This window comes from Saprolegnia parasitica, assembly GCF_000151545.1.
Source record: "Saprolegnia parasitica CBS 223.65 unplaced genomic scaffold supercont2.35, whole genome shotgun sequence".
Lineage (NCBI taxonomy): Eukaryota > Oomycota > Saprolegniomycetes > Saprolegniales > Saprolegniaceae > Saprolegnia > Saprolegnia parasitica.
In genome coordinates this window covers 76,059-94,306 of record NW_012156429.1, presented here as the reverse complement: position 1 = coordinate 94,306, position 18,248 = coordinate 76,059, and the positions used below count along the sequence as shown (strand labels likewise).

Genomic DNA, 18,248 nt, shown 5'->3' with positions numbered 1-18,248 from the left:
TCCGCGTACTACCGGTATTAGCACCGTAGCTCGTGGAACTCGTTCCACTTCGTATGATCCAAAGGTGGATCTATTCCATAGCAGAATTTGCTTTTACTCAAGTCCGAAAATAACTGTAGCAGCATTGGATTATAGAATTCAACTGATCTTGCATCGCACTGCTACCTCTCAAGCCGACACATATAGTTCTATCATGGTTTCCATCTCAAGAGGTGAAGGACGCACCCTGTCTTGCCGGTTTCAAAGACGACGCAGAGTCCTTGGAACGTGTGCAAGAGCTCGATGATGACCGCGAAGTATTTCGAGCGAGCCATTTCGAGCTCGTATCCGGCGCTTTCTTGGCGCGCGGTGATTGGCTCCTAAAGTTTGTGCGGAATACTGATTGGTGCCCAAACTTTTCGCGATCTTCCTGCAGCGCGACAAGCGATCTTCAGGCGTCGCGACCACAGATCTTATCATTTTCGCATTTGACTGCGACTGCCAGCATGGTCAACATCCAGTACCTCGCGCTGGCGGCGGCGACGACCTCGTCGGTCGCCAGCCGTGGCATCAAGCAGCGCCCGATCACGTTCGCGCCGCCCTTCAAGAGCATCGACCCGTCGCACTTTTCGAGCATTCTCGGCAGCTTCAAGAATTGCGTCAGCACATGCACCAAGACGACGTCGTACGCCGATGCGAGCAAGGACGCGTGGACCGCCTTCGGGACGCTCGGTCGCTACACGGCGTGCGCGACGTCGTGCGTGGCCACCGAAGTGCTCAACACGGTCGGCTACTACAAGTCGACGTACGGACTCATTTACGACGTCTACGCCAACCACCTCGAGCAAACCAAGAAGTACCTCGCAGGTGCCTCGGACTTTGATATGATTGGCAACCGGACGCGCGTCGACTACTCGTGCTGCCTCCCGAACGAGTACTTTGTGCCGTGGGAGCAAGTGACGGTCGAGGTCTTTGCCTTTTACGAGCCCGCGGACAAGTCGTTCTCGGCCACGACCAAGCTCAACGGCAACGGCATTCCGGTCAACGTGCGCGCGGACAAGTACCTCGACTACTGCGCGCAGGACAAGGGCACGAACCCGAAGTTGACGGCGTTCGAGGCCAACTACCTCGACGGCGCCGACGGCACGGGCGGCCTCAAGCTCTACTGCGACGCGGGGCTTTTCTACTACCTCTCGACTCTGAAGGGCAACCTCGGTCAGCAGATCATCCACCCGGACTACGCCAAGCAAGTGCCGAATGGCGCGTGCACGAAGCGCACCAACTGCGACGTGACGCTCAAGCCCAACCCCGTCGGCGTGTGCTACGACGGCAGCGTGTGCGTCGTCGAGAAGACGCGCATCGTCGACGAAGCGGGCGCGAGCGTCGACTCCGACGACGAGTATGACTACCTCACCGACATTGTCGTGACCAAGCCGAGCGAGAAGGGCACGTGCGACAAGGTCAAGCTGCTCTGGAACAACAAGAAGAACCGGTACCTCGAACTCACGATGCTCAAGGTGAGCGGCGCGAGCCTCAACCTCTTCAAGGTCTCGGGGCTCCCGCGCTTCGAGCCGGCGACCAGACAGTGCGCCTTCTCTGGCGAGCTCGGCACGCGCGACATCAAAACCGTCAACAAGCTCGCGGTTAATTGGGTGTGGGACCCGATTGACTGGTTCTGCTCCGAGTGGTACCAATGGATCGACTTCAAGGCCGGTGACGGGAAGCGCTACCACCACGGCAACGTCGAGTACTGCAACGCGCGCCAGTATGCCAACCACCTCACGCGCGAGCTCTTCGACTACACGCAGTGCCCGTTCTACAACTTCCAGCTCGACCAAGACAAGTCGATTGCGGACTTGTACCAGAACGAAGACTCGGACGGCACCAAGCTCACGACCTTGTATGGCTTCTTCGACTTCAACCCGGGCTACTCGATCGCGTGCCTCTACCGCATCGTGAGCCTCAAGTGCGACTGCATGCGCGCGGTCGTCAACTGCTACGAGAACGAGAACGCGTACACGAGCGTGCTCGGCAAGACGCTCGGCCGGGCATCGTCCATTCTCTGCGGCTTCATCTTGTGCCAGCAACCGTCGATCTACCGCATGTTTGCGGACGCGGACGGGCTCCGACACACGGTCATCATGCAGGAGATTTTGCTCCAGACCAACCTCTTGGACGCCACGTCGACGTCGTCGATCGCGGCGATGGTCTTGGTGTCGTTTGGGCTTGGCATGGTCGCGTTCGTCGCTGTCAAGCACGCGCTCGCGTCGACGCACGCCAAGAGCACGATGGAAGACGGCTACCGCAATCTTATTTAGACACTGTGGTGCAGGATCGGGCTCCAAGAGTTGTATACGCGAATACTACGATAGTATAAGTCAAGACGATTGTGGATGTAATATGAATGGACGACACACCTTGGTCTCTTGTTCAACGTGGCACCTCCTCCACTCAGAATGACAAAATGGTATCTATGTATCAAGTTGATAGATCGATGGAAAACATCAACGATGGAAAAACGACCGACGTGGCCGCAGCACGAGGTCGCCGACCCGCGCGCGCACATCGCGCTGCCAGCGCGCCATGGTTGCGGTGAGGAGCGGCTCGCTCGGCGCGTGCTCGACTATAAATTCGTGGATCGCGTGCAGGAGGCCAGGCGTCGATACTTGGGCGTCGTATTTCCGCTGCTGCCGCTTGGCAAACCGGCGGCGCCAGCGCGGTCCGCGCGTCTCGATGGTGACCGTCACCTCTCGGTAGTGCGAGAACTCGTCCGTGAGCACGATTCTATCCATTTCGCCAGTGCCATGGCGTCGACAGGCCGACAGTCGTCGTCTTCTTCTTCGATGTCCAACCGACGTGGCGCGTTGTTCCAGCGACGCGTCTTTTCTCTGCAGCCCAAGTCGTTTTGCTCGTCCGGCAACTGCTCGTGCATGTGCATGCGCGACTACCTTCTTCTTCGATGGCGACGCATACCTACCGTTTGTTGTTGGGGGTGCATGCAAAGGCGCGCTTGTCCAGAGCTCGTCTTGCAGAAAAACCAGATTCTTATGCCAGAGCCTTGTGTGCTGACAGATACAAGGGCTACGTACTGTGAGAGCTTTGGGAAGACGCGGTGCAGCAGTGGTTGTTGTTGAAGTGGGTCGTCTATTGCAATAGATAAAACTATGCTAAATAAAATTGTCGGACTTTCTTCGTTGTGTGTACTTGGTTGAGGAACTTGATTTAGGCAGGCGGAGGCAGGAGCGCGATCCGCGGGACGAGGTGAACTCGTGTTGGGCGAGGAGCCGGAGAAGCCGGTGCAGTGGTCATGATGATCTCCGTTGGCAAATCCTTGGATTTTGAACCAATCACAGCGATGGAAGATCCTTGGCCGGCCGCGATTGGCCTAAAACCGACGGGCCAATATGAACGCGACCGACGTGGGCGTGACGCATGTGCATGGCGTGAACCCGCAGCATCTCGTGGTAAGGCTGCTTGCTTGCGTCTACCTCGCACGTATCTCCATGCGTCTGCTTCTTCTAGGAGAAGATCCTCCGGAATCGCATCTACGACTGCATGTACTGGAAGGGTACGCGTGCCAGCATGCATGCTATCGTCATCGTCGTCGTCTTTGTAGAGCATTGCTTTGGCCTCACGGAAGAGACGCTTGTCGAGAAGGCGATCGAGCTCAGCTACATTGCGGGTCATTTTGGCGGCAACCAGCAGCCGTCGCCGTTCCTGTGCTTGCTCCTCAAGATGCTGCAGATGCAGCCCGACATGGACGTCGTCATGACGTTCATTGAGAATGGCGACTACAAGTACGTCACGGCGCTCGGCGCCATGTACTTGCGCCTCACGGGCAAGCCCGTCGAGATCTACCCCGTGCTCGAGAACCTCCTCTCCGACTACCGCAAGGTGCGCTTCCGCAAGACGATGGGCTGGGACGTGCTGCACATGGACGAAGTCGCGGACCTCCTCCTGCGCGAAGAGTACTTTTGCAACATTGCGCTGCCCCGCTTGGTCGACCGCTTCCAGCTCGAGACCATGAACCTCCTTCCGAAGCGCAAGAGTGCGCTCGACGAAGCGCTCCTCTCCGATGATGACGACGACGACGACGACGATGATGACGACGATGACGATGACCCGATGGGCGCCGAGAGTGAGGACGATAGTGCGGACGAGTAAGCTGCCTTGTTCACTTCATATGTCATTGGCAAAGCAAGTTGGCGATCCTTGGGCTCCTGAAAGACACCAGAACTCGTCATACAAGCCCCGTCATGTTTGGACGACCACCGCCTTACATTGCTTGACCCAATGATGCAAATGACACGTCGTGACGCTGCTTGTCACCTCCACGGAGGCTGTTGGCGGCATATCGTCACCGGCAAGAGACTGCTGAAAGCTAGAACCGCCGACGAGGTTGAACAGTTGGTGGCGCAAGGGAATCCATGACCGCAATACCTGTCTGCCATCATTGACAACCACTATTAATGGCGCTATCGCAGAGGACACAGAAACCAGAAAAATACACTGTAACAAACAGCGTACGGTCCGGATACGCGTCGTGACCACTCCATCGTGCGGCGCAAGGCTGCAACGGGGCTGCCTCGGCGCAGGGTACTAGAACAATGGCCCGTGTTGCGCTCTTCGTTTTGGCGCCACGACCAAGTCGTCCACTCGTTCCTCTTGCTGCCTATCATCCGCTACCGCAGGTAAAAAATTATCCGAACAAATTGCCGCCGCCTGTCTAATGGGGCGTGTCTATCACCATTTGGTCGTCGTTAGAATGGCGATGCTCGGGATCGAAGCGTCGGACCACCCGTGGCTGCACCTGCTCGCAGGCGTCGCCGTCGGTCTCGCCGCGTGTCTCGCCGCCTACGGTCTCTATGAGCTCTACCGCCGCTGCAAGCGCCGGCCCAAGCCCATCAATCGGTACGAGTCGAGCCACTTGCTCGCCCGCGCCGACATGGACTGGCCCGCGCTCATGCCCGACGTCGCGCAATCGTACCTCTCGCCGATCCCGGAAGAGCGGCTCAACGAAGACCTCGTACGTAGTGGATTCCTGCGCCAAGGTCATAGCGCTCATGCAGGATTACATAGGACGAGAGCGAGTCGGCGTACGGGATCGCAACGCGCGAAAAGGCCTTTTGCAAAGAGTACTGCGAAGCTTCAACGTAAGCTAGTGCTAGTAGTGCGGTTGCTCTCAAGCAGCGGCTAGGACCTTTGAGTGGCTTGACAAGCCTGCGCTCTACATGGGCCGCAACCGCGCCAAGCGGCTGTACCTCCTCGGCCAAGCGTCCTCGGGCGGCAACTCGTTCCACCACCGCTCGTACATGAGCTCGTTCCGAAAGCAGTACCTTCTGAGCATGTACCCGTCGCTGCCGACGGACGCGGCGACGCTCGCGCTGCTCCGGGCGCTCATGACGCAGATCGCGCTCTGCCCGCAGGTCGTGCCGGTCCTCGACGTCGCGTACCTCGACCACGAGACGCCGCGCATGGCTGCGATTTCGCCGTGGATGAACCAAGGCTCGCTCAAGGACTACATCGTGCACCGCAGCCAGACCATGCTGCTCTCGGTGCGACGTCGCACGATGGCCCTCATGCGTGGAGGTCGTAGATGCCGTACCATAAGAAATTCAAGCGCTACGGCGTCGGCCGGCCGCTCGCGCCATCGGCGATTGCGCGCATGGGCCGCGACATCCTCCTCGGCATGCAGCAGCTGCAGGCGCTCGGTCTTCCGAGCTACCACCTGCACACGGGCAACATCCTCCTGGAGTACGAGCAAGTGCGCGTCGGCGGCTACGAAGCGTTGCTCTTCCAAGCCGGGCGGCTCCAGAGCCCGGTCAGCGACAGCGATGACAAGATGCTGCCGGTCATGCTCTTTGGGCACGTGCTCTTTGAGATGGCGTTTGGCGTCGAGCTCTCGCGAAATCGGCTCGACGACGACGGCCAGCCCATTTACGCCAACCTCCACCGCCCGTCCGACCGCGTAGGCGGCCCTACGATCTCATTGTCCTCACGTATCGAACGGAATTAGGTACAAGATGTGCTGGATGCGATCTTCCAGGACCAGCGCCACGACCTCTCGATCGAATCGCTCCTGCAGATGCCCCTCTTTTTGCCCCGCGTCCAGCGCCCGTCCAAGCTGCAGCGCCGCATGCTTGCAAATGCGGCGGCGCCACCGTCGCCCGTGCTCACGGAGGAGATGAAGACGTACGTTGAAGCGTGCGTCTCGGCCTTCCACGGCAGCCAGATGCCCGTGACTGCAAGTGCGTCCTCGTACTCGGACTGCAGTGCACGCGCGTAGTAGATCCACGCTCCTCGTCTCCATGTCAACGACCGTAGTCTGCTCATGCTTGGCTCGTTTCCGGATCGGGCACGGGGTCGGGATGGAATACCTCGAGGCTCCATGAACGAAGAAGCATAGCATGGTCGTAGGAAAGCAGCAGGCAGTAGATTGGTCTCCTGTACCATCCACAAGAGCAAGAATAATCTGCAATAGTAATCTGCCACGTCATGTGACGGCCGGCGTGAAAATTCCGCTATTTCTATCGTTTGAACCGTACAAACATGATATTTACGGGATTATGGAGGATCGTTTTGTGGCATAAGAACGTGGGCGGCTCAGAACGCAGATGTCGGCGCAGGAGAACCACCTCAAGACCGCGGGCGTGCCGCAGTACATCCACGCCGACGGCGCCGCCACGGGGCCCATCACGCCGTCGGCCGCGGCCATGGAGGCCTTCCGCGCCGTCAAGATGAAGCGCCAGTTCCGCTACGTCTTCTTCCGCATCGACGGCGCGTCGATCGAGGTCGACAAGTCGGCGCCGCCGGCTGCGACGGCCGCGGACCTCTGCGTAGCACTGCCGCATGCAGACTGCCGCTATGTCATCTACGACCACGAGGCGACGCTGCCTGATGGGCGCAAGACGTCGAAGCTCTACTTTATCCTCTGGGCGCCCGCCACCTCCAACCCGCAGGCCAAGATGGCCTACTCGTACGCCAAGGGCAACTTCCGCGGTCAATGCGACGGTTGCTTTGACTTGAACGCGAGCTCGGCGCGCGACGTGGAGCTGGGCGTTGGTCTCGTCTCGGCCGACGACGACGACTCGGAGAGCGACTTTGAGTAAACAAGTCGAGAGCTCGTCACACTGCCTTTGAACTAGATCTGTGTGTTGGCATGAGCGCTTTGCGTTGCTATTCGTGGTGCTGCTACGTGGCGTAATCGTCGTGAGGCCACGCAAGGACCTCAGAACACGCCTCTTCTGCCATTCCATCCAGTCGATTTGACTGCCTTCAATAGCGTCTCTCACCAGACGACACAACTAACCGATAGAGTTATAATAAGGCGCCCTCATGCTGCGACTTGATGGCTCCATGGTCGTGCACCGAGGCGCGAGGATGATTGCCAAAGGAAGCCTGCATCCGTGGCCTCCATCAGTAGAAAGTACCGTTTTCCGGATGCAATCCAGAGACCGAGAGCTCAACAATCTGGCGCTCCATTGCTGCAAGTGTGACCCGACAGATCCAAAGACGAAGGGCAAGCGCCGTGACCGAATCACTCCCGCATCGTCTGCATTGGCTGTCGCTTGGCTCTCGTGGGTGCGCCGCTGCATCGTCGAGAGGTGTGTCGAAGCATAGTCCGATGCAACGACGTCTTGGGCGGCGTCGTTGGCGGCTCCATGCGGGCCTTCTTCTGCGCTTCCAGTCCGTCGTCTTCTTGCAACTCTGGCGCAGACAGTGGATTGATTGCATGCAAGCGGACGAGCCCCGTCCCATGCGTGGGCGTTGGTTCGTGTGCGAGCCGTGGGACGAGGGTTGTATCGCCTTGCTACAAGGACGGCTGCGTTTTCTTGCTCTTCTTCGAAGGCACGGCGCCGCATGCCCCACTTTCGAGAGACCCATTTTAGTATCGCAAGTCGAGACACCAAGGGAAAGCATGGTGACACCCTTCCACGTCATGCAGGGTCGACTCACGTCGCGAAGGATCGAGAAGGCAGTCGACATCTTCCGCGAGCGCCCCGACGACTGCACACTCGGCCCTCTCCTCATTGGCACTGCGATCCCGCTCCAGGCATGGCTCCAGAGCTTGCTTCGACACGACTTCAAGTTTGTCTGCTTCTCCGAGGTCTTTCGCGGGCCTTTTCAAGCGCCATCGACCATCGCAGACGTGTACATTGACAAGGTCGTGGGCAATACGGTCCACAACGTCGTAGTCGCCGACATCATTGGGCAGATCCGCAACTACGCCATCGATACGGGCAGAATCGTGATGGCGGGCGCTGGCACCTGCATCATCCCCGGGCTGCACGGCGACGATCGCCAAACGCACCGCATCCCGGACGCACAGCTCGCCCCGACGCGACTCGTGCCGGCCGATGGCAACGGCCTTTGCGTGCCGCGGCTTGTCGTCCAAGTTGACCAGCACCACGTGGGCCTTGCCGCCGCGATGCAGCGCGCAGCCGAGTACTTTCATCTGCCCCAACTCCGGACCGTGCTCATGCTCTGCATCGGCGAGCGCAGTGTCGAGACGGGCGAGTTTGGCGCACTCGCCGTGGTGTACGCTCGCCGCCGCAACAACGAGCTTGGTCCTCGACAAGCGCGAAGCATTGGCACGGCTGCACTCTCGCCCGAGGCGTTGGCCCATGTACCGGAAGCGATCCAAGCACTGCTGCCGCCACACGATGCTCGCCTTCCGGAACTGATTGCCGATGGGTATTTCTCGTGGCCAGCGTCAATGGGGCCGGCACCGACGATCACGGTGGCGGCGACCGACGTCTTTTACGAGAGCCCCGGCCGGTATCTTGGCCAGCTGCCGCCCGACCTCGCCATCGACCTCTTCCATCTCACGGCACTCATTGCCACGGTCCTTCCACCTCTGTAGCTCTAAACTTAGTGGTAAATCCTCTCTGCACCGTCCCATTGCATGTTGCCCGCCTCGACGGGGGAGGTGGTTGCAGGTTGCAGGACGGTGGGTTGGTTGCCTCTGCCACGTCAAGCGAGCCATCCGCATGAGTAACCGTTCAAATCCAGTATCCGGATATCGAGCGCTCGATATTCCTGCGCACTGGCGCTGGCGAGCATGAGCGACCCGACGTCCAGCTCGAGCGACAACGAGACTGCGGCGCCGCGCTCCGTCGTCGTCGGTGGGGCATCGATTCCGGATGCGGCGGCTCGGCCGCCATTGCCCTCGGCGGCGCCTGCAGCAGCAAGCGCAAGGTCCCACGCCAGGCAGGCATCGCTTGCAGTTGCCTCGACCAGCGCCGCGCCGTCCAGCGTCGACACAGCGTTGCCGTATACAGGCAGTCGCTCGATAGAGCCCTCTCCAGCTGGTCGACTTCGCACAAAGCAATCGCCGAGACAGCCCATGGACGCCTTTGGTGTCCTTGAAGCGGTCGCTATCCCAAGTTCGCTCGGACAAGCCACGCCGGCAACCAGCAATACTGCCACACTGTCTCGATCGCCCACAGCGATACCAAGCGCCATTGCTCTCGAGCCGCCCGCGCTCAGCCCCGACATTATCGTCATCGAGTCGTCGGTCGACGAATGCGCTTCCAGCCAAGAGGATGTTACCGTGAGTCCCGTCGCTGCGGCCATCGAGCCGATGCCGGGCGCCGACGACGTGGCGCCTAAGGAGTCGGGCCGGCCAAAGCCCGTTAGCAGCACGTGTGCGCCGACACAGGACGCCGCGATCGTCTTCGTGCCCGAGTGCGTCCCGGACGAAGCGCTCTGCATCAGCGAGGGCTGGTGCTCGATCTGCAACGGCGGCGACAGCCAGAAAGACGATCTGATTGTCTTCTGCGACCGGTGCGGTATTCCCGTGCACCAAAGCTGCTACGGCATTGCCTCTGTGCCGTCCGGTGACTGGTTTTGCCACCGCTGCGTCGAGCTCAAGGACACGACGATCCCGAGCAATACGATGGTGTGCTACCTCTGCCAGCGCTACGGCGGCGCCATGAAGCCGCTCCGAACGCTCTCACCCCGGGGCACACAAGCCTGGGCCCACGTGCTCTGCGTGTGGTGGGATCCAGACGTGCTCATCGAGGACATGGGGCGCATGGAGCCACTCTCGGTCGTGCACGAGCCACTCGCCGAGCGCCGCCAGTCGCCGTGCGTTCTCTGCGGCCGCAGCGAAGGCTGGCACATCAAGTGCCACTGGACGCACTGCAACGCGTACTTTCACGCGATCTGCGCGCGCATCGGCGAGGCCAACCGCATCCAGAAGCACCGTACACCGGTGTATAGCAAGCTCAACGGCGCACGCGGCATCGGCGGGCTGCTCCAGCTGGACATGGACGAGGTGCCCCGGATCGCGTACCACGCGTACTGCGATCGCCATGCCACTTGCGAGTTTGCTCTGGACGACCTCTGCGACAAGCTACTCGCGTCCGACCTCGTGCACGACGCCAAAGCGCTCGCCCGCCTCGACGCGCTCCGAACCTCGCATGGAGACGTCGACAAATTTCTTCAGTCGACCGCCAAGGCGCTGGTCCGCGTCGCCGAAGCGGGCGCATCGACGGCTGGCGACGCCAAGGAGTACCAGAAGAGCCATCTCCAAGCCGTCCAGCTCGTGCTCGATCATTTGCCCCAGATCCACGCTACGTACCCTTCGTGCTCGGTGCACGCGCACGACCTCGTGCCCGAGAGTCTTCTCGAAGCGCTGAGTCAAACCTTTCTCGACGGATCGCCCGACCCGTTTCTGCAGTGCCATACGTGCGAGGCCGCCATGCACCGCACGGAGAAGGTTTGGTATTGTGGCAACCCGCGAGGGCCGCACGCCAACCACTGGAACTGTCTTCGCCAGCGCAAGGCCCACGCGTCGACGAAGCGCAAGCCTGAGAAGCGCCCAAAGCGCGCGGCCAAGCCCAAACCGCCAACGCCCGACGATCTATCGGCGCTGATTCCGACGTACGACGACGGCGCCGTCTACTGCGGCATGTGCGACCACAACGTCGACCTGCGGGCGCTCGTGTCGGTGGCCAAGCCCGGCGACGCAACCGAAACGACGGCGGCAGCGACCGTGCGCACCGTGGTGGCGCCGGCAAAACCCGACGGGCCGCTAATCAAGGCGCGCCTCGGGCCGCCGCCCAGCGATCGGTTCCGCGTCGAGCGAGCGTCGACCATGTGCAACCACATCATTGGCCTCCTTCCGCTGCTGCAAGCGTACGATGCGACGCCTCCGGACGACGACGCGGCCGCGCGGCAAGCCATCGACGACAAGTTCCTCGCCCTCCTAAGTTACCTCAAGCCGTTTGACGGGTATGCGTACGGGCGCGTCGACGACGTCTATACGCTCTTCAAGACGCGGGGCCGCGGCCCCGGCCTCGCGATGCTCAAGAACCTCGTGCGCGAGTACACGCGGCTCATGTACACCAAGCACGTCCGCGCGCTCGAGAAGGCGGCGGCCGAGAAGAAAGCCAAGGAGCTCCAAGACGCGGCCGAGTTCAAGCGTGTTGGCGACGATGCAGCGATGAAGGACCACCTGCTCGCGATGAAGAAGAAGGAGAAGGCACGCGAGCGCAACTTGAAGCGCAGGCTGGAAACCGCGAGCAAGCTGGCCAACAAAAAGATTGCTTAAGACACAAGTGTAGTGCTGCTACAACGTTAGAGGTGGTTTTGGTTGCCAAGGCGGCGCGCGCCTCGCGTGCCCGTGAGCTTGTAGCGCAGCGCTTCGTACTTGGACGAGTAGTCGTCAATGTTGACGTACGTGCCTTGCAGGTGCCGGACACCGTCGGACGTGGGCTGGAACGCCTCGCGGCCGTGCAGCATCCTAGAGACAGTTGACGCCTCCTTACACGAGGACAAGAGGGCGACCGGCGTTGGTTGAAGACGACGAGGTCGCCTTGCGCGAGCTTGAATTCGATCACGTTTTCGCGCTCAATGATGGCTTCGAACGCCCGGTACGCAGCGTAGTAGGCTTCCACGTCACCTTGGGCGATGCGCAACGGGCCCTCGAACGGCGGGCTCCAAAAGACGCCGTTGACCTAAGCTCGTGTCGCCAACTTGCCTGCTAAGCGAGGCACGTACCTCGCCGTGGTGGTCGAGCGTGATGTGCGGCCGCTGGTACTCCATGATGGCGGGCGACGCGCGGTGCAAATGGATCTTCTGGAACGTCGCAGGCACGCGCGTGAGCGTGGCAAAGTGCTCTGGGTGCCGCGCCTTGAGCGTCGCCGCTGCGTCAAACGTATCGCGAAACGTCGACTCGCCTAGAAAGGGCAATCTCGTGACGTGGCAGCGCCAGCGACCAAGGATGGAGGATACCGCCCGCGACCGTCGTATCAAAGCGCAGGGCGTGCAGAAATTGCAGGCCCGGCGGCGACTCGTAGTACGCGAGGTCCAAATGCAGCTTGAGACGCTCGGCCGTGTACGCAATGTTGACCTAATCATTATGGATGCAGTGCATGGATGGAGGAGAAGAGGACGCGTACCGGGTCGTGCTCGGCGACCACGTCAAAGACAGAGCCGTAGAGGCACCTACGACACAGGCTCAGGTCGAAGCGAGTGCGATCGATGCATACGAGTGCGAGATCGGGGCAATCCGCTCGGCAAACCGCTGCACTTCGCCAGCATCGCACGGCACGTTGCGTACGAGCGCGTATCCAGACGTCATGATCGTCTCGAGGAGCGTCAGCATGCCGTCCTCGCTCAAGATGGCGTCGTGCTCGATCGGCGTCACAGGCGTCCTACGCCATCAAACAATGCTAAGATAGGACGACGGTGTGATCTTGTACGTTGACGGCGTCGGGCGCGTGGCCGGGTTGGGCTTGTCGTGGTTCGAGTGGCAGAGCGACCGCACGTACGCTGGCGCAAAGACACTGTGATGGTCGTCCCAATCAATCGCGAGGCCGTCCGTTGTGACTAAATTTGTGTGCGTGAGGCCGATAGAGGCGTCGATATCGTGCTACCGGCTAGGCGCTGGATGACAGGGTTGGTGGGGATGTCGGAAATGTTGACGAGGCGCTGGCCCGTGCTGTGCTGGCATTGCGGACACGTGCACCACGCGCGGAGGTGCATGGCGTGGAAGCGACTGGCGTGGCCGTCCGACCACTCCACCTGGACCGTGTTGAAGGGTCGCGGTCTGAATCTACTCAACGCATAAAGGCAATCGCAGCAGCAGTGGCAAGGACTTAAGGTACCGAGGGCGCGGTCGTCGTAAACGTCCGGCGGCTGGCAGACCGAAGGCGCAGGAACATGACGGATTGGTGTTTGCGAAACTCCAAGTCGGGTGATGATGATGATGGCGTCGGTTCTATTGAGCCAGAAGCTGCCCAATCAAACGCTGCGGGGCTTTCTGCAAGGCGATCTTCCCGCACGCGACGCCACGTATATTGGATCCGAGTGTCGAGAAGTAGCTAGTCTCTTATGGATCGCGCCTCTGAACGACGACAACAACGGAGCTAAGGGATATCTCTCTGGTACGCAGTCGTTGTGCATTAGCTTTTATAAATCGATAAACGGAAGTCGATACTAGCTACTGTGATGACGTGGGTGCGCTGTCGTAGAGCTTAGCCGCGACCATCGAAGGTGGCGACGGTCTGTTACCAACGGCCCGCGCAGCCTAGAGCTCCGTAAAGCCCTGGACGTTCTCGCCGCGTCCTCTCCCACGCCGCGCCCACCGGCGAATTGCTGAGGCTATTCGCACGCCACTGTAGAAATATCAAGTTTGAGAGTATTCTTGGAGAATGTATGCGGCCTGGTTCCGCGCTCAAGCTCTGCCGTAGGGACGCCGCCCGAGCCTGGCTGCCATCGCCGCCTTGGTATCGTTCACTTGGATCGGAGTACACGAAGGGATGGCATACTAGCGTACAGGAGACAAGCCGCCCAATGATGCGAGCCTAAGCTGGAGGCGTCAACATGTGAGAAAATTCACAAACAGCAACGTCGTGTCGCGAGCCGGCCACAATGTCCATCGGGTGGACCTTGCCATCAACTCCCTCAACCTCCCGATGCTTCTACATACAATAATTCCAGCGTGAACGCACTGGCAAGCCAAGCACGCATTCTATGCTACTTGTACCGGCGCGTCCTGTCATCACGTGTCATCCAGCGCTTTCCCTTTCCAGAGATTGATCGTTCGGACGAATCTTGCTATGCGTTCGACCACTCGGCGTACCCCGTAGCTTGTCTTGTGCCCAACGAAAGCGGATAAATCGTGGCATGCACGAGCGTTGGCGGCTAAGGTGGCGTGCATTTAGCGTCGCCCATCGACCTCGGAGCGCCAACATGCACTTTCGCAGGTCCAGCTGCTGGAGCCATTGGCCGAAAAGGGCGGATGGAAATGACTGGTTCCGTGGCACTAGCCAGCGCGGCTTTGGCGAAATACTTGCATCATTTTTGAAATCTCAATTGCCATGGCCGACGAAGACTACCATTTCGAGTCCACCGATGCCGGTGCCTCCTTGACGTACCCGTCCGAAGCCGGTCAGGTCAAGAAGGGCGGCTTCATCATGATCAAGGGCCACCCGTGCAAGGTCGTCTCGGTCTCGACCTCGAAGACGGGCAAGCACGGCCACGCCAAGTGCAACTTCACGGCCCTCGACATCTTCACCAACAAGAAGTACGAAGATATCGTGCCGTCGACGCACAACTGCTCGGTCCCGTTCGTCTCGCGCGCCGAGTACACGCTCCTCGACATCTCGGACGAGGACTACGTCTCGCTCATGGACGACTCTGGTGAGACCCGCGAAGACATCAAGCTCCCCAACATCCCGGAGGGCTTTGGTGACGAGATCCGCGCCGACTTCGAGGCCGGCAAGCAGCTCTCGATCTCGGTGCTCCGCGCGTGCGGCATTGAGCAGATCATTGCCAAGAAGGAAGACACGACGTCGTAAGCGTGTCGTCTCTGCCATGCTTAGAGATTTCTGCGAGTAAATCCCTTGATCCAAGGAACATATTTTAAAAAAGGCTCAACAGTGATCGACGGGTTTACAGCAAGACGATCGCCACACCCGTTGGCACCAAGAGGAAGAGCACCCACGCCAGAGCATACAGCATCTACCACGCACGTCAGGGATAATGACAGAGGCGCCGGCTACCTTAGGCGCAAACACGCTCCAGATGAAGAGGTGGAAGCGCAATGACACTAGAGCACGCCGGAATAAATGGAGATCGCAGGCCTGGACACAGGCCGCGCGTACCTGTAGACAGTGAAGCTGCCGAGCTCGAGCGTCCAGTAGCCAGCGATGAGGCTCCGGACGTTGCGCACGGCCGCGAGCTGCGAGCTCAGCACGAGGAGCGGGCCCGTAAAGACGATATAGGCCGTGAGCCCGCCGACGAGAACCTACGCCAAGATCTTAGCGTCGTCGACTTGGCGGACGAGGCGCCATTTGTACCTGCGAGTACGACGACAAGCCCGTGTACGCTTTTGAAATGTCGATCGTCGTCATGAGATGCGAGTTGCCGAGGGCGAAGAAGCTCGCTTTCGAGAGGTAGACGACCAGCGGCAAGGCGCGGAGCACGTCCAGTGCCTGCACGAGGCAGGTCGCAGCATCGAGCTGCACATGCAGGAGCGCAAGCGCCATGAGGTTGGTATCCCTATGCACATGATGATGATGATGACGATGATGCGGAAACAAAAGCGTTGTTCAAGGTCGTACCGCTGCAGAAGAAAGGCGAGGAGCCAGAGGGCCTTCATGGGCGACGTCCGATGCCAGAGCGCAGCGCCAGCCTCGACCACGACGCTCGCATAGACAGTGTGGGCTGCTGCGTCGACGGCCGTCATTGAAAAGACCACGGTCGCGACCATCCCGATGGTCCACGCCGCCTTCAGGGCAACCGGCGAGGACGTCGATCGCGCGAGCTCGGCCAGCAGAACGTAGGCGGAAGCAAGGACACGCTCGGCCGGCAGCGAAATGATACCGTACACCAGTGACCGCGTCGTCAAGATCGAGACGGCATTGTCGTGCTCGTACTCGAGGCCGTCCCGGTTGACACCCGCCGCGACGTCAAAGCCGTTGAGCCGGCCAAAGTTGATGATTTGGTTGCGGCTGCGAAGGAGTCGGGCAGTGAGAGGCACGAGCAGCCACGCGAGCCAGACGCCGCGGCCTAGCACCACAAAAGGTTGTCCCGTCATCATCCATTGGAGAAGGACGTACGACGCTTTGTCAGGAAGACATCGATGGCGAGCCACATGAGGTACGAGACCAAGAGCACGTTCCACACCACGTGTTCGTTCTCGATCGACGAGCTCGAGCCGAGGCTAATGAGCTGGAGCAGCGTCCAGAAGCCAAGGCACAGCTCGTAGCGCGACGGGCGCCGCAGTAGCAGCACATCCAGGCGGCAAGCCAGCACGAGTCCGAGCAGTCCGACAAGAATGCCACAAAGCATGTGCTCCGTGGTATACTCGCTGCCGTCGCTCGTCAACACGATGGCTTGCAGCGACGACAAGGCGGCTTCCATGCGGCGGCGCGCCAGCGCCAGTGGGATGCTCGTGCTTGCGACGTGCCAGTCCAGAGCGAAGCCAAAGTCGTGGGCAAAGCTGGCCCAAAACTTGGCCGAGTGCTTTGGTGCGGCTAATGCGCGCAGTTGGTGCACGTTGGCCTGGAGCGCGGCGATGACGCGTGCGTCGTCACGAACCGCCGCGTCCAGGACGGACGTTAGGACCTTGCCCGTGTTGTGCACCGGAATCGGCACGCCAAGGAGCGTCGCCAACGTCGGAACGAGGTCGACCTGTGGCGTGCGCGTCAAGCGATCCGAGTGGTGGACGGCGCGATGGGATGGCGGTAGCACGAAGAGCAGCAGCGCCGACGACTCTTCGATGGACGCGCCGCCGTGGTTGCCCGTCTCGGTCATGCCTACGCCCATGTAATATCGCTACAGATCGTACCATCTAGACCGCGTACCGTGGTCGGAGAGTAGCACGAGCAACGTGGATCCGTTGCGCGCCACGTCCTGGGCTCGAATCGACACATGGATCGACTCGATGGTGGCATCCATTTCCGAGAGCTTGGCGCGCATGAGCGGCGAGTGCGGGCCCGTGAGATGCCCAATGTGGTCCACGCCGAGGTAGTGCAGAAAGAGAGCGTCCCAGTCGCTGCTTTTGGGCGACGTCATCGTCGGGTCGAGCTCCTCGTGGAGATGCCGCGTCACGTTCGTGTCGACTTCGACCGTGTCGAGGGCGAAGAAGCCGGACGTCGGATCCGATCGGAGGAACGCTGTCGGAAACAGTTGCAGCCACGTCTCGTCGCCGTAGAGCACCATGCGTCGGCCCGCTACGCAGGCAACAAGACGATGCCATCCTTGTGTCCTGGACGACGTGCCATCGTACCTGCGGCGAGCTGCGCGAGGAGGCTGTCTTCCTCGAGCGCTTTCGAGTTGAAGTTGCGCAAAACGTCGATAAAGGCCGGCTTCTTGCCTGTTGTGAGCGCCTTGAGTCGCGGCATGGTCACTACAGGCGGGTAACGTGGGCCGTGGCGGCGATAGATTAGTCGTACCTGTGGGCACGGCCGCGTGGCCAATGTACGGGATGCTCTCTGGTGACGAAGCGAGCTGCGCCGTGTACGGCATGTACGACCGCAGCTCCTCGGTCGCATGGGCGTGCTGGACGGCGGCAGACCCGAGCACCATGTCGGCGCGGAGTGCGTCGACGACGACAAAGACGAGCCGGTCAAAGACAGGCGGCATGGCCGGTGGCACGCTGCTTGGCGGCGCTGCCTTGGAGAGCGGCGCGTGGAAGACGTCGAGGTCGAGGCCGAAGAGGCCGCTGGCGCCGAGGAAGGCCGCGAGGACAGCTGCGCCGCAGATGGCGCCGACCCGCGCCGTCGACCAAACCAGCATGAGATTTCGAATGAGGCGCCGGACCATCCCGATTGGCACATAAATATATTTATTTAAGCCAATGCATGGACGAGTAAGGATAAGTGTTGGATGGGATTGGTGTAAAAGATTGTATTTGGAACGAATCATAATGCGTACTACGTGGAGTGTGATACCAGAAGCCCGACAGTCGACATCGACGTAGCTGTACCGGTATCGCCAGCGCTCTTGACGGCCCGTCGTCGCCTCCATGTATCTTGGTGTTGCAAACGTCGGATCCTATCGGCCGTAGCATGCACATAGGTGGCCCACCCCCGATTTTCTATTAACCCTATTGGAGGTAGCCCCGCTGGAGGCTGCTTCGCTGGTCGATTGGCTGCTGGTTGAGGCTCTGCGGCTAAAGCTCATCACTTGGCAGCCCCGCCTTCCATGAACCATTCTAGCCTGTCTGCAACGATCGAGTCCTTTTGCGTATACTCGGCTCCCGATGTAGTTGTCAACCGGCACAACGTGTCCTCGCCCATCCTCCAGCAACA

The 18,248-nt window shown here is 60.3% G+C and overlaps 10 protein-coding genes across 10 annotated transcripts; 7 read left to right on the top strand and 3 right to left on the bottom strand.

The window, feature by feature from the left end:
* Positions 1-461: 461 nt before the first annotated feature.
* SPRG_07939 (hypothetical protein) lies at positions 462-2,397 on the top strand. Its single transcript, XM_012347290.1, has one exon. It carries the CDS (start codon positions 486-488, stop codon positions 2,295-2,297), a length of 1,812 nt encoding a protein of 603 aa, XP_012202680.1. The 5' UTR covers positions 462-485; the 3' UTR covers positions 2,298-2,397.
* Positions 2,398-2,483: 86 nt separating this feature from the next.
* Positions 2,484-2,917, bottom strand: SPRG_07938 (hypothetical protein; the record flags this gene model as incomplete). The annotated part of the gene is made up of 2 exons (XM_012347289.1): positions 2,484-2,763; positions 2,832-2,917. 2 exons carry the CDS (start codon positions 2,915-2,917, stop codon positions 2,484-2,486), a joined length of 366 nt encoding a protein of 121 aa, XP_012202679.1.
* Positions 2,918-3,371: 454 nt separating this feature from the next.
* On the top strand, positions 3,372-4,143 carry SPRG_07937 (hypothetical protein; the record flags this gene model as incomplete). Its single annotated transcript, XM_012347288.1, has 3 exons — positions 3,372-3,443; positions 3,502-3,547; positions 3,596-4,143. The coding sequence occupies exons 1-3, from the start codon at positions 3,384-3,386 to the stop codon at positions 4,141-4,143; spliced, it is 654 nt and encodes a 217-aa protein (XP_012202678.1). The 5' UTR covers positions 3,372-3,383.
* A 607-nt stretch (positions 4,144-4,750) lies between these two features.
* Positions 4,751-6,283, top strand: SPRG_07936 (SLOB protein kinase; the record flags this gene model as incomplete). The annotated part of the gene is made up of 5 exons (XM_012347287.1): positions 4,751-5,005; positions 5,059-5,132; positions 5,177-5,534; positions 5,576-5,947; positions 5,996-6,283. The coding sequence occupies 5 exons, from the start codon at positions 4,751-4,753 to the stop codon at positions 6,263-6,265; spliced, it is 1,329 nt and encodes a 442-aa protein (XP_012202677.1). The 3' UTR covers positions 6,266-6,283.
* A 273-nt stretch (positions 6,284-6,556) lies between these two features.
* SPRG_07935 (hypothetical protein) lies at positions 6,557-7,170 on the top strand. Its single transcript, XM_012347286.1, has one exon. The coding sequence runs from the start codon at positions 6,594-6,596 to the stop codon at positions 7,086-7,088; it is 495 nt and encodes a 164-aa protein (XP_012202676.1). The 5' UTR covers positions 6,557-6,593; the 3' UTR covers positions 7,089-7,170.
* Positions 7,171-7,876: 706 nt separating this feature from the next.
* Positions 7,877-8,871, top strand: SPRG_07934 (hypothetical protein). Its single transcript, XM_012347285.1, has one exon. The coding sequence runs from the start codon at positions 7,898-7,900 to the stop codon at positions 8,840-8,842; it is 945 nt and encodes a 314-aa protein (XP_012202675.1). The 5' UTR covers positions 7,877-7,897; the 3' UTR covers positions 8,843-8,871.
* A 239-nt stretch (positions 8,872-9,110) lies between these two features.
* On the top strand, positions 9,111-11,536 carry SPRG_07933 (hypothetical protein; the record flags this gene model as incomplete). Its single annotated transcript, XM_012347284.1, has 1 exon — positions 9,111-11,536. Exon 1 carries the CDS (start codon positions 9,326-9,328, stop codon positions 11,534-11,536), a length of 2,211 nt encoding a protein of 736 aa, XP_012202674.1. The 5' UTR covers positions 9,111-9,325.
* On the bottom strand, positions 11,471-13,011 carry SPRG_07932 (hypothetical protein). Its single transcript, XM_012347283.1, has 8 exons — positions 12,864-13,011; positions 12,690-12,816; positions 12,477-12,641; positions 12,387-12,432; positions 12,220-12,337; positions 11,986-12,164; positions 11,773-11,942; positions 11,471-11,728 (listed from the first exon to the last, which is right to left on the bottom strand). Exons 1-8 carry the CDS (start codon positions 12,970-12,972, stop codon positions 11,563-11,565), a joined length of 1,080 nt encoding a protein of 359 aa, XP_012202673.1. The 5' UTR covers positions 12,973-13,011; the 3' UTR covers positions 11,471-11,562.
* A 1,260-nt stretch (positions 13,012-14,271) lies between these two features.
* SPRG_07931 (translation initiation factor eIF-5A) lies at positions 14,272-14,920 on the top strand. Its single transcript, XM_012347282.1, has one exon. The coding sequence runs from the start codon at positions 14,310-14,312 to the stop codon at positions 14,787-14,789; it is 480 nt and encodes a 159-aa protein (XP_012202672.1). The 5' UTR covers positions 14,272-14,309; the 3' UTR covers positions 14,790-14,920.
* Positions 14,921-15,040: 120 nt separating this feature from the next.
* Positions 15,041-17,760, bottom strand: SPRG_07930 (hypothetical protein; the record flags this gene model as incomplete). The annotated part of the gene is made up of 7 exons (XM_012347281.1): positions 15,041-15,238; positions 15,291-15,492; positions 15,555-16,002; positions 16,053-16,751; positions 16,800-17,168; positions 17,225-17,344; positions 17,391-17,760. The coding sequence occupies 7 exons, from the start codon at positions 17,758-17,760 to the stop codon at positions 15,041-15,043; spliced, it is 2,406 nt and encodes an 801-aa protein (XP_012202671.1).
* Positions 17,761-18,248: the final 488 nt, after the last annotated feature.

Excerpts from the sequence above, each read along its gene's own strand:
- SPRG_07939 (XM_012347290.1), top strand. The coding sequence starts at position 486 with ATGGTCAACATCCAGTACCTCGCGCTGGCGGCGGCGACGACCTCGTCG.
- SPRG_07935 (XM_012347286.1), top strand. The coding sequence starts at position 6,594 with ATGTCGGCGCAGGAGAACCACCTCAAGACCGCGGGCGTGCCGCAGTAC.
- SPRG_07934 (XM_012347285.1), top strand. The coding sequence starts at position 7,898 with ATGGTGACACCCTTCCACGTCATGCAGGGTCGACTCACGTCGCGAAGG.
- SPRG_07932 (XM_012347283.1), bottom strand. The coding sequence starts at position 12,972 with ATGCACCTCCGCGCGTGGTGCACGTGTCCGCAATGCCAGCACAGCACG. Across the intron at positions 12,817-12,863 it reads TGTCATCCAGCGCCTAGCCG|TCACAACGGACGGCCTCGCG; the intron begins GTAGCACGATAT and ends ACACAAATTTAG. Across the intron at positions 12,165-12,219 it reads TGATACGACGGTCGCGGGCG|GCGAGTCGACGTTTCGCGAT; the intron begins GTATCCTCCATC and ends TGCCCTTTCTAG.
- SPRG_07931 (XM_012347282.1), top strand. The coding sequence starts at position 14,310 with ATGGCCGACGAAGACTACCATTTCGAGTCCACCGATGCCGGTGCCTCC.